The sequence below is a fragment of the Lagenorhynchus albirostris genome, chromosome 15 (genome assembly GCF_949774975.1).
Source record: "Lagenorhynchus albirostris chromosome 15, mLagAlb1.1, whole genome shotgun sequence".
Taxonomy (NCBI): domain Eukaryota; kingdom Metazoa; phylum Chordata; class Mammalia; order Artiodactyla; family Delphinidae; genus Lagenorhynchus; species Lagenorhynchus albirostris.
The window spans coordinates 87,414,655-87,426,536 of record NC_083109.1 but is presented as its reverse complement, the minus strand read 5'-3'; the positions used below and the strand labels follow the sequence as shown (position 1 = coordinate 87,426,536).

The 11,882-nt window shown below is 58.0% G+C and overlaps 2 protein-coding genes across 2 annotated transcripts in view; both read right to left on the bottom strand.

Annotated features, from left to right (window-relative positions):
• The window catches only part of ADAP1 (ArfGAP with dual PH domains 1), a 71,963-nt gene extending 65,678 nt beyond the window's left edge, over positions 1–6,285 (bottom strand). Inside the window, exon 1 of the mRNA XM_060125224.1 lies at positions 6,163–6,285. Coding sequence (XP_059981207.1) covers positions 6,163–6,256 — 94 coding nt within the window. The 5' untranslated portion in view covers positions 6,257–6,285. The remainder of the gene's footprint in view (positions 1–6,162) is intronic.
• On the bottom strand, positions 6,083–10,369 carry LOC132506508 (cytochrome c oxidase assembly protein COX19). The gene is made up of 3 exons (XM_060125229.1): positions 10,226–10,369; positions 9,215–9,330; positions 6,083–6,305 (listed from the first exon to the last, which is right to left on the bottom strand). The coding sequence occupies exons 1-3, from the start codon at positions 10,305–10,307 to the stop codon at positions 6,225–6,227; spliced, it is 279 nt and encodes a 92-aa protein (XP_059981212.1). The 5' UTR covers positions 10,308–10,369; the 3' UTR covers positions 6,083–6,224.
• Between the last annotated feature and the right edge of the window lie 1,513 nt (positions 10,370–11,882).

Sequence of the window (11,882 nt, the reverse complement as noted above, 5' to 3'; positions counted from 1 at the left end):
GGGAACGGAGGCCCGGCGCAAGCCCTCCTCCGGTTCCCTGTGCCCCAGGGTGGCCTCCTCTGGACGGGGCTCCGCCGCCCTCTGGCGCACAGCCCGTGGGTGTGGACGGCGAGGCCCCTGCCGCCGCCACTGAGCCCGTGCTGGGCAGGGCGCTGGCCCAGGCGCTGGGGGGCAGGGGGAGTTGATGAGCCTCAGCTGGGGCTCCCACTGCACTCAGGGCCCCCCAGCTGGGCCGTCGTGTCAGCAGGACCTGGGGCCTCAGGCATGCAAAGCCCTGGTCCAATCTTTAGGTCCTGGAGTGTGGAGGCCACTGCACATAACACTGTCCCCTCGGGGGGGCCCCCGGGGACAGCCCTCCCACAGGTGTCTCTCAGGCGCTGCAGTGCCGCCACCGTCCAGCAGGGGCCGCCATGCAACCACATTCTGTCCCCGAGGCACCAGGACCGCGGTCTCCAGAAGGGGAAGGCCCCCAGGCTTCTGTCCTTCGGCAGCAAGGCCGGCCCACCCCTGGCCTAACCAACCCTAACTGCCCCCACCCCTGCCCTGACGTGGTAACGCGGCTCAGCACCCTCAGAAAGCTCTGTCCCCCCAGCGCCGAGGTGCCGGAGACCCTCCCCGTCCGGGAGGGTCTGCCTGTTCCCCCAACACAGTCTGCAGCCCCCAGTGCCCATCATGGGGCCTCACTCTGTCCCCAGTGCCCAAAAGATCTGCTTCCCTTCACACTCAGAAAGCGGCCATCAGAGACACCGCTGGGCCCCCGGAAGCTGAGTCCTCATCTGCCATCGCACGTAGCTCTGTAAATCCCACGCAAGGGCAGCTGGCAGAATCCTGCAGATGGAGGCTCCCGGAAGGTGCTGGAAGTCGCGGGTTTATCGCTGGGCCCTGCTGGGAACACGGCAGGAAGCCCGCTGCTCTGAGACTCCCCGACGCCCGCTTCCCCCCGGGGCTCTGCAAGAGCACCCTCGGCCCTGTTTCCGGGGTGAGGGACCCCCCACTCCACAAGCACAGCTGAGACTTGATTCCATCCCTCCAGGAGAGACTTTATTCACAGTGTTAAGACAAGGTCACTTGCTGCACGGGTTAACAGAACGTTCCTCGTGCCTCCTGCAACAATAAAGCCCCATTTTATCTAGTCCATAGATACCTAATTTCACTAAAAGACTGACTTCAAGCACCAGGCAGGTAGAATGACAGACACCAAAGACAGGAGCCCTTTCTTCCCCAGTAAAGGCTGGGGAAGCGGCACCGCAGACGGGAAGACATGCTCGTGAGGGCCAGCCTGTCCCCCGCCCCGGGGTCACTGCCGGAGCTCCCACTTCCCACGGGGAACCAACGCGGCCCCTCCCTTAAGAGCTGACAGGGTCCACGCCCTGGTGGCGGCCAGCCTGCCCTCAACCAGCAAGGCCACACGGCACCCGACACACAAACTAGCACAGTCTCTGCTCACGGGCCGCAGCAAGTTACAACCACAGGCACGCAACTTGTAGAGGATATAAAATACAACTAAACACAATGAGCTTTTTTAAACTAATGATTTTATTGTTTCTATCAAAATGATACGTGCATGTTATAAAATACAGCCATAAAGAAAGTTCCCTGCTGCTCAGCCTGAGGTGGCGGACTGGTCCGAAGGTGTGCAGGTGCCCTCTGTGCCTGTTCAGCGGTTCCCCGCTGCTCAGGCCACTGAGTGGGTAGGAACCGCCACCGAGCGGTCTTAAGCTGTTCTTCCACAAACTCTTAAAATGGAAATAGGGTGACGGAAAATAAAGTTTCTAAAAGAAAAATAGCAGGAAACCACCCGGACTGGCAGGCGTCCTGAACATCTGCCGTTCAGGGTTCCAAACCCGCTCACACCTGCAGAGAACCAGGGGACGTCCAGACAGACACCTGACAAGAAGGGGGGCCCCGTCCCACACGCCACGCTGGCAGTGACTTTCCGATCCCGGTTATTAAGTACGTACCCATTCTCCGCCGTCTGCCAGCAACAAGCCCAGCAAAGCCAGTGCCAAAGATTCCGAAAAACACAGGGATTTAAACTCAGCCCTGAGAAAATTCGACCCACACCTGGGCTGCTGCGCATCATGAGGACAGGTGCTCGGCCGTCCTGGAGCCTGAGCAAGCCGCCCGCCGCTCGGCCCCGTGCCGCGCCCCAGCGTCCTCCCAAAGCGCCGGCAGGTGCTGCCGCCCGCAGAGGACTAGCCTCAAGTGCACACGTCCTGGTCCTGGAACCCGAGACTCTGCGGCCCCACGTGGCAAAGCGGACTGTGCAGCTGTGGTTAAGGGTCTTGAGAAGGGAGACGGGATTATGCCAGGGCTGGGGGGGGGGCAATGTCATCACGAGGGCCCTAACAGGAGGGAGGTGGGAGGGCCAGGGCCAGAGGGAGGTGTGGGGAGGAGGCCGAGTCGGGGATGAGAGAAGCCACTGGCTCAGATGGAGGACGGCCTCGGGTCACGAACCGCGGTGCCTCTAGGAGCTGGAAGAGGAGGAGACGGACCCTCCCCTTTGGACGTGTGGCCTCCGGGCTGGGGCATAAATGTGTTGTTTAAGCCACCAAGTCTGTGCTGACCTGTTAGTGGGGAAGAAACCTGACTTGCCTTTTTTAAAAAATAAAAACACTGCCTTCCTAACAGTAGACATATTCCAGCCACCCTGTGTGCTGCCTGAGGTTTTCACAGAGTTGCTAAAAGGACCTGGGGCCCAGCCAGCAGAGTGGAGGCCTGCGCGAGGCTGTGGACGGAGGGTGGCCTGGCCCTGCGCCCCGAGCTTCCGCCCCAGGGGCTGGAGTGAGAGCCAGGTCAAGGGGCTCCATTGGCCTCACTTGCCGGGAAGGCAGCTGTGGGCCCAGGTCTGACCTGATTGCTCCAGCTTACCTCCTGTCTAAGGAGGACACTTGGAAAACATTCTGGAAATTGTCTTCTAATAATGTCGCTGGCTCATCGTGACGAGTATGTATGAGAAATAAAAGGCATTCTTTACATGACAAATGACGGGCAACTAAAAATATCTCACAGGAGCTTTGGCAGGACCAGACAGGACGTCTGGACCCCTGAGCCTGGCATTTTTAGCAACTGAGACCCAGGAGACAGCAGGCAGCGCGGGAAGCTGCTGCCCTTTGTCAAGAGCCCGACCGTCCCCTCCTGACGCAGAAACCACTACGTCTGCATTCTATCCGAGATTCATGAATGTGTTTCAAAGTGAGTATTTACCCAATCACGTATATAGAAAGTTCAACTACAAAGAGCTTAGCACAAAACATTTTTTTAAATGATTCCAAAATAATTTCAGACTTCCAGAAAGTTGCAGAAACAGGCCAGTTCTGTCTGCCTGCTTCTCCCGACGACACCCGCTGCGAGCACAGGACAAGAAGTGCTGTGACTGACGTGCGGGCCCTCGGGCTCCCCGGTGGCCCTAGCCTCCCTGGACCCTTGGCCCGGGGCAGCCCCTCCATCTGTTGTCCAGGACGCGGCCCTTCTGGGGAGTGCTGTTCCTCACTCTGCAGCCCGTCCCGCATGTCAGGTGTGTCTGCGTGTGCTCATTAGACTGAGGTGAGGCACTCCGGGGAAGACAACGGCAGAAGCAATGCCGCCTTCTCAGGGCATCGGTCGGGGCAGGCGCTGTGGGGAGCGGGCAGTCAGGCAGCCACGCTGAGAAGCCTCAGCTGCTTGCCAAGTGCCTCGCAGGGCGCCCTCCAGACCAGGCAAAGCTGTTCCACGTCACGCTGCCCACCAGCCTCAGGACCACCGACGCCCCTTCCTTCCATGTGGGTTGGGACCCGGAGGAGGGGTGTCCCTTCCTGCACTGATACGTTTACCCCATTCATTATTTCCATCAACGGGGGCTCCTGGGTAGGAACTGATTCTGCAGCCAAAGCCCACAACAGTCCTTCCTTCTTCTGCTCCACTGGTCCCCGATCGGGCTACTGGGAGCTCCATCGCATGTCCTCTCGACAAGCCCATCATGGTTCCAGCAATTCCTTACTTTCTGACACAAGAGGGTCCAGGCTCACCTGGACTTTCCTGCCCCTGGGTCCTCCTGCTGGAGAGAGGCTCAGATCCGTGCTGCCAGGGGTCACTGCCCCTGGTCCCTTGGTGCCCAGAGCGAGGGGACGTCCGTACAAACACGCGCGCACGCATACACACTTACACGTCTGCTTCTCTACCCGCTGCCTTGGCAGATGTCCAAGAGCCAGGATCCCACAGCCCCGGCTCTCATCACCCACAGCACAGCTCCAGCTTTTTCCACCTTAAAATTCACAGCCTCAGAACCACTGTCCACATGAAGAACAAACATACTAACCAGGATACAAATCTCGTCTTTTTGTCTCTAGCTTTAATCAAAACACTATTTTCCAAAGCTACCTGGACAAGTCCCGTCCCGCCGGCCCCTCTGCCGTGGGCAGAGTCAGCGTTTGCGACACGGCTGGGCTCGGGGTCACTGCCGCTGTCCCACGGTGGCCCCCCCCAAGTCCCGGTTTATCTTTTGAGCACGGAAAACAAGAACATGGCTCCGAGTCAGAAGCACTCAGAGAGCTGCCCCCCACCCCACACCTGTCGGCAACCATCCTCACTGGTTTCCAGTTTGCCTTCCGTAGTTTCCTGTTGCTCAGGCACGCGGGTGTTGTGCTGGTTCCTTCTCTCTCACCACGACATTCTCTGGGCCCTGGTTCCCTCGCGGAGCCCGCTCACGGTGAGCCACCCCGGGGCAGCGCGGGGCGCTCCGTTCTCTCTCCCCCAGTCCTTCCTGTGGCCGCCCAGGGCCCCGTCTCTAAATGCTTTCCAACTGCAGACAATGCTGCGATAAATAACCTTGTGTGTGTGTGGCGTTGCACTGTTGGAAAACACAAAATATTTTCGTGCCTCACTTTGCTGATAGAAACCACGGCTTTTCACAAACTAGCTAAAAATATGAAAACAACCTGCAGAACAATTAGAAGCACAGACAGAGAGCCGATGCTGAACAGTGACAAACCACAGATGAAGCCCTTGGTGCTGGGGAGCCCCGTGGAGATGGGACCAGCCTCAGAGGGACCATCAGGGAGGGCCTGACCTAGTATGGCCATCACCGTAGGACCGAGGCAGAGGGACGTCAACACAGAGAAATGGACACGGCTGAGGAGCAGACCACGAGGGTTTCCTGGAGCCTGGCCTGGGTCGCCAGGCAGAAGAAGGGGGGATCAGGGCCGGCTGTCCCCACCAGCGGGGACACACCTGGATCCTCCCAGCACTGGCCACACTGGGACAAAAGCCAGCTGACTGGGGGGCCAGGGAAGGCAGTCCACAGGGCAGGTCCGGGGGCTCTGCTGTGGTTCTGAGCCCACACGACAAGGCGCCCCAGAAACGCCATCGCGGGGTCTGCACCCCCAGGAGGTCTGTCCTGACAGCGCCCTGGGCAGCTCTCAGCGGGAACGCGCTGCCCCGACCACGTCTGGCTGGGAAGCAGGGATGGCTGCGGTCTCGGGGGCTTCCTCGGAGTAAAAGCACTGGAGGCTACTGTGCACATCGATCGACGGGGGGACGTTCTGTTTCTCAGTTACAGCAAATGAGTTCTTAAAATTAAACCATCTAGTTTAACAAGTATCGTCTGATCCAAATCAGAAAATGCCCCCGGACTAGAAAGATACGTGGTGTTTGTGCATCAGCAAAAAAAAATCAAGAAGTCAGAAAAATCAAAAGCCAGGCTGCTTCCCACTTCCAAGCTTATCCTCAAAAAGAAAGAAAAAAAGAAACAAAAGGCACGTATATTTATGAGTACAAAGAGAAACGCATTTGCTAGGAAACGTTTTCCTGATAATCTCTGTCTACATGACAGACCACAATTTGTGAACATTTATCACGTTTGCACCGAAAAGACACGCAGAACCCGTGATGTGAATCCAGCGTCTCACAGGAACCTGCGGTGTCCACTCACTAGGCGGACGTCATCCGGCACCTCACCTTCCCGGGAGCCCCATCGCACACCTGAACTTAAAGATAAAACCTAACACTCCTGGGGGAAAATGGGATCTAAAAGGGACAACGGTTTTCCAGAATCCCTTTGGGAGTTTCAGAAGACGAGCCATCTCCCAGCCACGAGGCGCATCGATCAGGGAGGGGTGTCTGTCTTTATTTCGAGTGGCACCTCGCGGGCGTCACCAAAGCCCCTTCCTGAGCCACGGTACCTACAAGCACGCTGCTGGGGCGGCAGGTCATCGGACAACCCACACAGCCCTGCGGGCTTCTTCCCATCACGGTTCCGATTTTGTCTCTGACTTTCCATCTATCAAATCTCCAAATCCCAGTTTTTCCAGGGGTTCTGGTACCATCAGCTGCCTGAAAGGAAAAGTGAGAGCTGTCAGGGTGGCCGAGAGGACAAGCCCTGTCCACGCGGGGCCGAGGTAGGCCCTGGGCACCCGCCACCATCTCACCCCCAACCACTCCGTCCTGGGAACAGACCCCGAGCGGTACCCTTAGCCCTGCACCCCCGAGGGGCAGGAAGCAGCCGAGGCCGGGACAGAGGAGCCCCGCCGTGCTCCCGGCCACACCTCCCTCGTCATGTGGCCCCGGAACTCGCGGGGCCGGCCGCCTAGACAGCCAGCAGGAGACCAGAGGCAGAGCGCGTCGAGGTGCAGGGCTGAAGGAGAGCCTGGCAGCTCCGGGGTGCAGTCCCTCCATTCCTGCCCCCTTTACCTGCCCCCGATTGCCATGCGCACGAAACCCAGTGGCCCAGCAACAGTCCTTAAGACGATGTCCCCAGAATCGCAAACCCCAGGTGGCACAATCTAACCTGGCAGCAGATTAAACCAACTGTACAGTGATGGGATGCACAAGACACTCCTTAAACCCAAAACAGGCAAATAACGATAAACCTTCCCACACCTTTGCCAAAAGAGTACAACTGGCCGACAGCTCTTACAACTGACTGTCAGCTCCACTGCGGTCGGCAGGACCACGACTCCCAAAGGACACCCTATTCCCTAGAGCTTGTGAGTGCGACCTTACACGGGAGGGGGGTTAAGGCTGAAGATGAAAATAACGTCAATCAGCCAGTCTGGAGATGAGACCACCGTGGATTATCCAGGTGGACCCAACCTAATCCCATGAATCCTTAAAATTAGAGAAACTTTGCTGGCTCTGGTCAGAGAGAAAAGATGTAAAGAGGAGAGAGGAGGGGCCAGATGCAGCCCTGTGGAACGTGAGGGTGGAGAAAGGGGCCTCGGGCTGAGGACATGGCGTCGCTGGGAGCTGGAACAGGCCAGGAGACAGCGCCTCCAGAGGGAACCTGCCCGCACCTGGGTCGGGCAGAGGGCTTTCCCAGGACTGTCTGCTCTACCCTCTGGCACCCGGTCAGGAGGCCCGGCCTCAGGCGGGAACCGGACCTGAGGTCGGGGATCACACGTGTGTTTGCTGGGTCTCTGCCGACAGTGCAACCCCAATTTTAACAGTTGCTGCTGTGAGAAAACGTGCCCCCACCTAAGTCACAGACACGTCCACTTGAGGCTGACAAGGCCCGAGTCCTCGTGAGGCGACTTGCAAACCCTACCACGGTCTGGTTTTTAAAACGACACACATGAAGTAGGTAGGGGCAAAATAAGGTCTGGAATGTCGGCAGAAAGGAAAAAAGAGGAGGAGAAAAGAGGCTTTTAAAAAGGGTGATGGATAAGGGCAAAATGGGAAAAACCTTGATCCTGAATCTGGGTGATGGTTATGGAGATCTAGACGATCCTCTGCTTCTGTACGTTTGAGGATTTTCATTGAAAACAAACTGAAAGTCTCCAGTCAAAATAACTGACCAAGTCAGAAACACATACATCCCCGTACATTCATCCAAACGTCGCCTGACCAACCAGTGAAGCCACTTGAATCGTGGGACCCACAGAGCGGTGGCCGCGTCCCTGTCTCCCCACGTCCTCAGCGGCCCAGAGAGGATGGTGCCCAAAAGCTGCGCTGGGTGAGGGGCCACCACATGGAGGCGCGGGCAGCACCCTCCCAGGGGCAAATGGGGAAAAGAGGGCGCTTCTGCTGGCCCTGCCTGGAAGCCCTGGTCAGGCAGCAGGAGCTGCTCTGGGACCCAACCAGCCAAACCCTCCGAGCAACCTCACGCAGGAGCTGCTGGGCCGCGTGCTGGCCCAGGGATGACTGACCCAGGGACGGTGACCCGAGCTTCGGGGAGGCGGGCGACCTGCTCACACCCTCACACAGGGCGGAGACCAGCTCCAAACTCAGTCTCGGAGGCGTGGCCACACCAAGGAGAAACTCAAGGAGTTCAGGGGTTTTGAAGACGCATCAATTTGAAAGAGAGTGACTGGAACGTGCAGGTCCGACTGATGCGCTACTCGGGGCCGGGGCCGGCCCCGTCGTCAGATGCCAGCGCCGCGAGCCTGCGCGACTCAGGAAGCCACCTGAGGGTCCGTCCCCCTCAAAGGCCCCAGTGTCCCCGACAGCCCTCAACACACCGGGGCCTGAGAAGCACAGCAGATCTTGCCTGGGGCGGAATGTCTGAGTTTGTTAAGGGAAAATGAAAATGAGGCTCAGGTTTTTGTCAACCTGTCTTCAGACACGGCCTCTGATGACTCGACTCCTTAGTGAACTAATGAAGGGCTCAAAAGGCAGAAATAAAAGTTCCCACCCAAGGACGTAATTGTACGTTACGCACTTTCCCCGTGAAGGTTTACAATAGTACTTATTTTAAGGAAAATCTCAACAGATCAGTTAAGAGCGTTCTTGTTTTCTTTAAAGGTGACATCCAGTAAATTCTGATTAAGGCAGGAAGAATCACTCGTCGCTCATCGTTCCTTACGGGGCCCACTGTCTCGCCTGTCACGCTGCAAACAGCTCTGAGCCGACGTGGAACAAAACAACAGAGCACATACTTTTATGTTCCAAGAAAAATATTTAAAGGAATAAGCTGTGTACCCACAAATCTTTAAATCTTTCGACTCAGTCAGCATTTTTATGATGTGCTACTCTGAAAGCTGAATGACATGTCAGTAGCCCCCAAATTTGGGAAGAAAATACTCGGAGGAGGGCAATCATGTCCAATGCTATCACGGGAGAAAAGGTTCCCGTGATTTTGCTAAACGACTTGGAGTACAACTGAATCTCTGAAAAGCCTCAACTTCGCGGGCAAGCAGCCCTACAGTTCCGAAACACAAGCTGAACTGAGGCCTCTGGGAATCAACATTTTAGCCAGAGACGCGGGAGGGGAGAGAAGCCATAAATAACCGTTGGCATGTACTTGCCTCTCCATCCTGCACTCCAGATACTCTTTTGACTCGTTTCTGCACAAAGCATTTTCGAAATTGTTGTCCCGGAGACACTTCATGAATCTCTCTTTAAAGCTTTTACATTCCCCTGTAACAAACAGAAAAGCGTTTCCTTTTTAAAGTGAAAACATCACAGGCCCGCCCCGCAGCCTTACTGGCAGCACCCCTCCTCCCCCTTTGAAAACTGGTTTCCTCCCGAAACACGCTGGAAACAGACTGGAAAAAGCAAATGTGCCGAGTGGGAAAGCAAGTACAGGAGAAGGAGGGCATCCAGGCGGCGGCGCCGGGCAGCACCCCTCCTCCCCCTTTGAAAACTGGTTTCCTCCCAAACACGCTGGAAACAGACTGGAAAAAGCAAATGTGCCGAGTGGGAAAGCAAGTACAGGAGAAGGAGGGCATCCAGGCGGCGGCGCCGGGCAGCACCCCTCCTCCCCCTTTGAAAACTGGTTTCCTCCCAAACACGCTGGAAACAGACTGGAAAAAGCAAATGTGCCGAGTGGGAAAGCAAGTACAGGAGAAGGAGGGCATCCAGGCGGCGGCGCCGGGCAGCTCACGCGGGATTCTCCCGACGTTGCCGCGTGTGTCTAACATTTCTCAGTAAAATGCTGGCACGCGAAAAATCCATCCAGAAACCTATCTCCGAAGCCTTGGTTTCCACGTAGTTTGCGACGCGCGAGACACCCGTTTAACCCCGCGGGCCTCACACCCGCGAAGGACCCTGTCAACGCAACGTCGGCCCCAGACTGGAGGCCGGGACTCCGCGTCCCCTCCCCGGTTCCGAGGGCCCAGCCCCGTCCGGCGCCCACCCTCGGGCCGCGGCCGGAGGCCCTGAGCCGGGACCGGACCCGGCCGGGCCGAACCCAGCCTCAGCGGCCCCGCCCGCACCGCGAGCAGACGCCAGTGCCTCCCCGGCCGCGCGGCTCCAACGAGCCGGCCCAGAGCTGCGCCGGTCCGGCCGGGGAGCCCCGACCGCCCCCGCTCACCGAAGTGATCCAGCGGGAAGCTACCCTTGTCCGGGGGCCGCGGCTGGAAGCTCTTGGACCCGAAGTTCATGGCCGTCGACATGATGGCGGCGCCCGGAGTCTCCAAGAGCGACGCGCGCTGTACGCAGGACGGCCGGCCGAGCGCCGAGCAGGCCCCCGCAGGAGCGCCGATCACGTCGAGCGGCGATTGTCCCCTGGTCGCTGGGCCCCGCCCCTCGCCCTATAGGGCCCGCCCTCACCACCAGGACCCCACCCCCGGGCTCTAAAAGGCCCGGACCCTCCGCCAATTGCTCTGTGGGACCCTATGACCCTAAGGGCAACCCAGCGGCAGAGGGTCCAGCCGTCACCCCCTCACGATGAGGAAATGGAAGTTCAGAGACGTTCAGCAACTTGCCCAAGGACACACAGCAGACTTGCACGGTCCTGCAGGCTGTGCCTATGGGTCTCTGTATCCCCGAGAGTCTGCAGGGGCTTCTCCCCACTGGGCACCAGGGCCTAATCCTGGTGCTTGCCTGGTGAGAAGGAAGGAACGTTAGCTTCCTGTGGTTGCCATAACGAAGTGCACACTCTGGGCGGCTTAGAACAACAGAAATTCTCTCACAGTTCTGGGGGCCAGTCGTCTGAGATTGGAGCGTCCACTCCTGGCCTCTCCCATCCCTGCTGGTGGGTTGCTGGCTTGTGGATGCATCACCCTATCTCTGCCTCATCACGTGGCCTCTCCCTGTGTGTCACTGTCCAGATCTCCTCCTTTTATGAGGACGCACTTGTATTGGGTTAGGGCCCACCCCGATGACCTCACCTTAACTAATTACATCAGCAAGGACCCTGTTCCCGAAAAGGTAGGGGGAGCTAGGACTTCAACATATGAATTTGGGGACACAATTCAACAGATAAGAGAGTAAAAATGCATCATAAACAGGAAAGCCCCTGGTGGTCATTTATTATTGTTGTTATGACAACAGTAACAACAGGGAAAGCGCTCAGTGGGGACCCGAGCTCTCCCCAGCCGAGCCCCTCCCAGCCCTGCACCCTGGGCAGAGCCTCTGGCTTTCATCTGGGTGACGGGGAAAGTGGGCAGCTGCCCGCCCAGCGCACCCTGTTGTCTGTGATTCTGCCCTGAGCTCCAATCCCCACCTGCACAACAGTCACTGGCACCCTCCGCGTGCCAGGCCCCAGACGTAAGCACAGAGGGGCCTTAGCATCACAGAGTCACCACGGGCCCCTCTGGACAAGCTTTCCTCCCCACAGGCCCTGCCCCTTGCAATGTCAGGAGCTTGCCAGCCAGTCCCAGCAGCCCCTGCCCCACAGGCCTGCCCCCTTCCAGGGCTGACTTGGGTGCCCCCTCCTCCAGAAGGCATCTGCTTGCCTCCACCCACTTGAAGCCCGCCCCCCCACCCGTGGTGCACACCACCGGAGCTCTGTGCCTGAGGCTGGATTCTCTGTCCAGAGCCAGCACAGAGCTCCACCAAACGCCTGTGGGCCGACAACAGGGGTCTGCAGGGAGAGCCCATCCCGTTGTCTGGGCCTTGGTCGACCTGGGGCTCTGGGCCCACTTAAAACTACAAAAGGAAGATTGTACCTGTTCCTGCCGTATTAACAACCGTTCACACCGCTGGGGCCAGGGGCCGCACACTGGGTTATTCATTAATATGTTTCC

What these genes read in the sequence shown, in the direction of transcription:
- LOC132506508 (XM_060125229.1), bottom strand. Translation starts at nt 10,307, where the DNA reads ATGTCGACGGCCATGAACTTCGGGTCCAAGAGCTTCCAGCCGCGGCCC. An exon ending in CTTCCCGCTGGATCACTTCG is followed by an intron (nt 9,331 to 10,225) that starts GTGAGCGGGGGC and finishes TGTTTGTTACAG; the next exon opens with GGGAATGTAAAAGCTTTAAA. An exon ending in AGTGCAGGATGGAGAGGCAA is followed by an intron (nt 6,306 to 9,214) that starts GTACATGCCAAC and finishes CCTTTCAGGCAG; the next exon opens with CTGATGGTACCAGAACCCCT.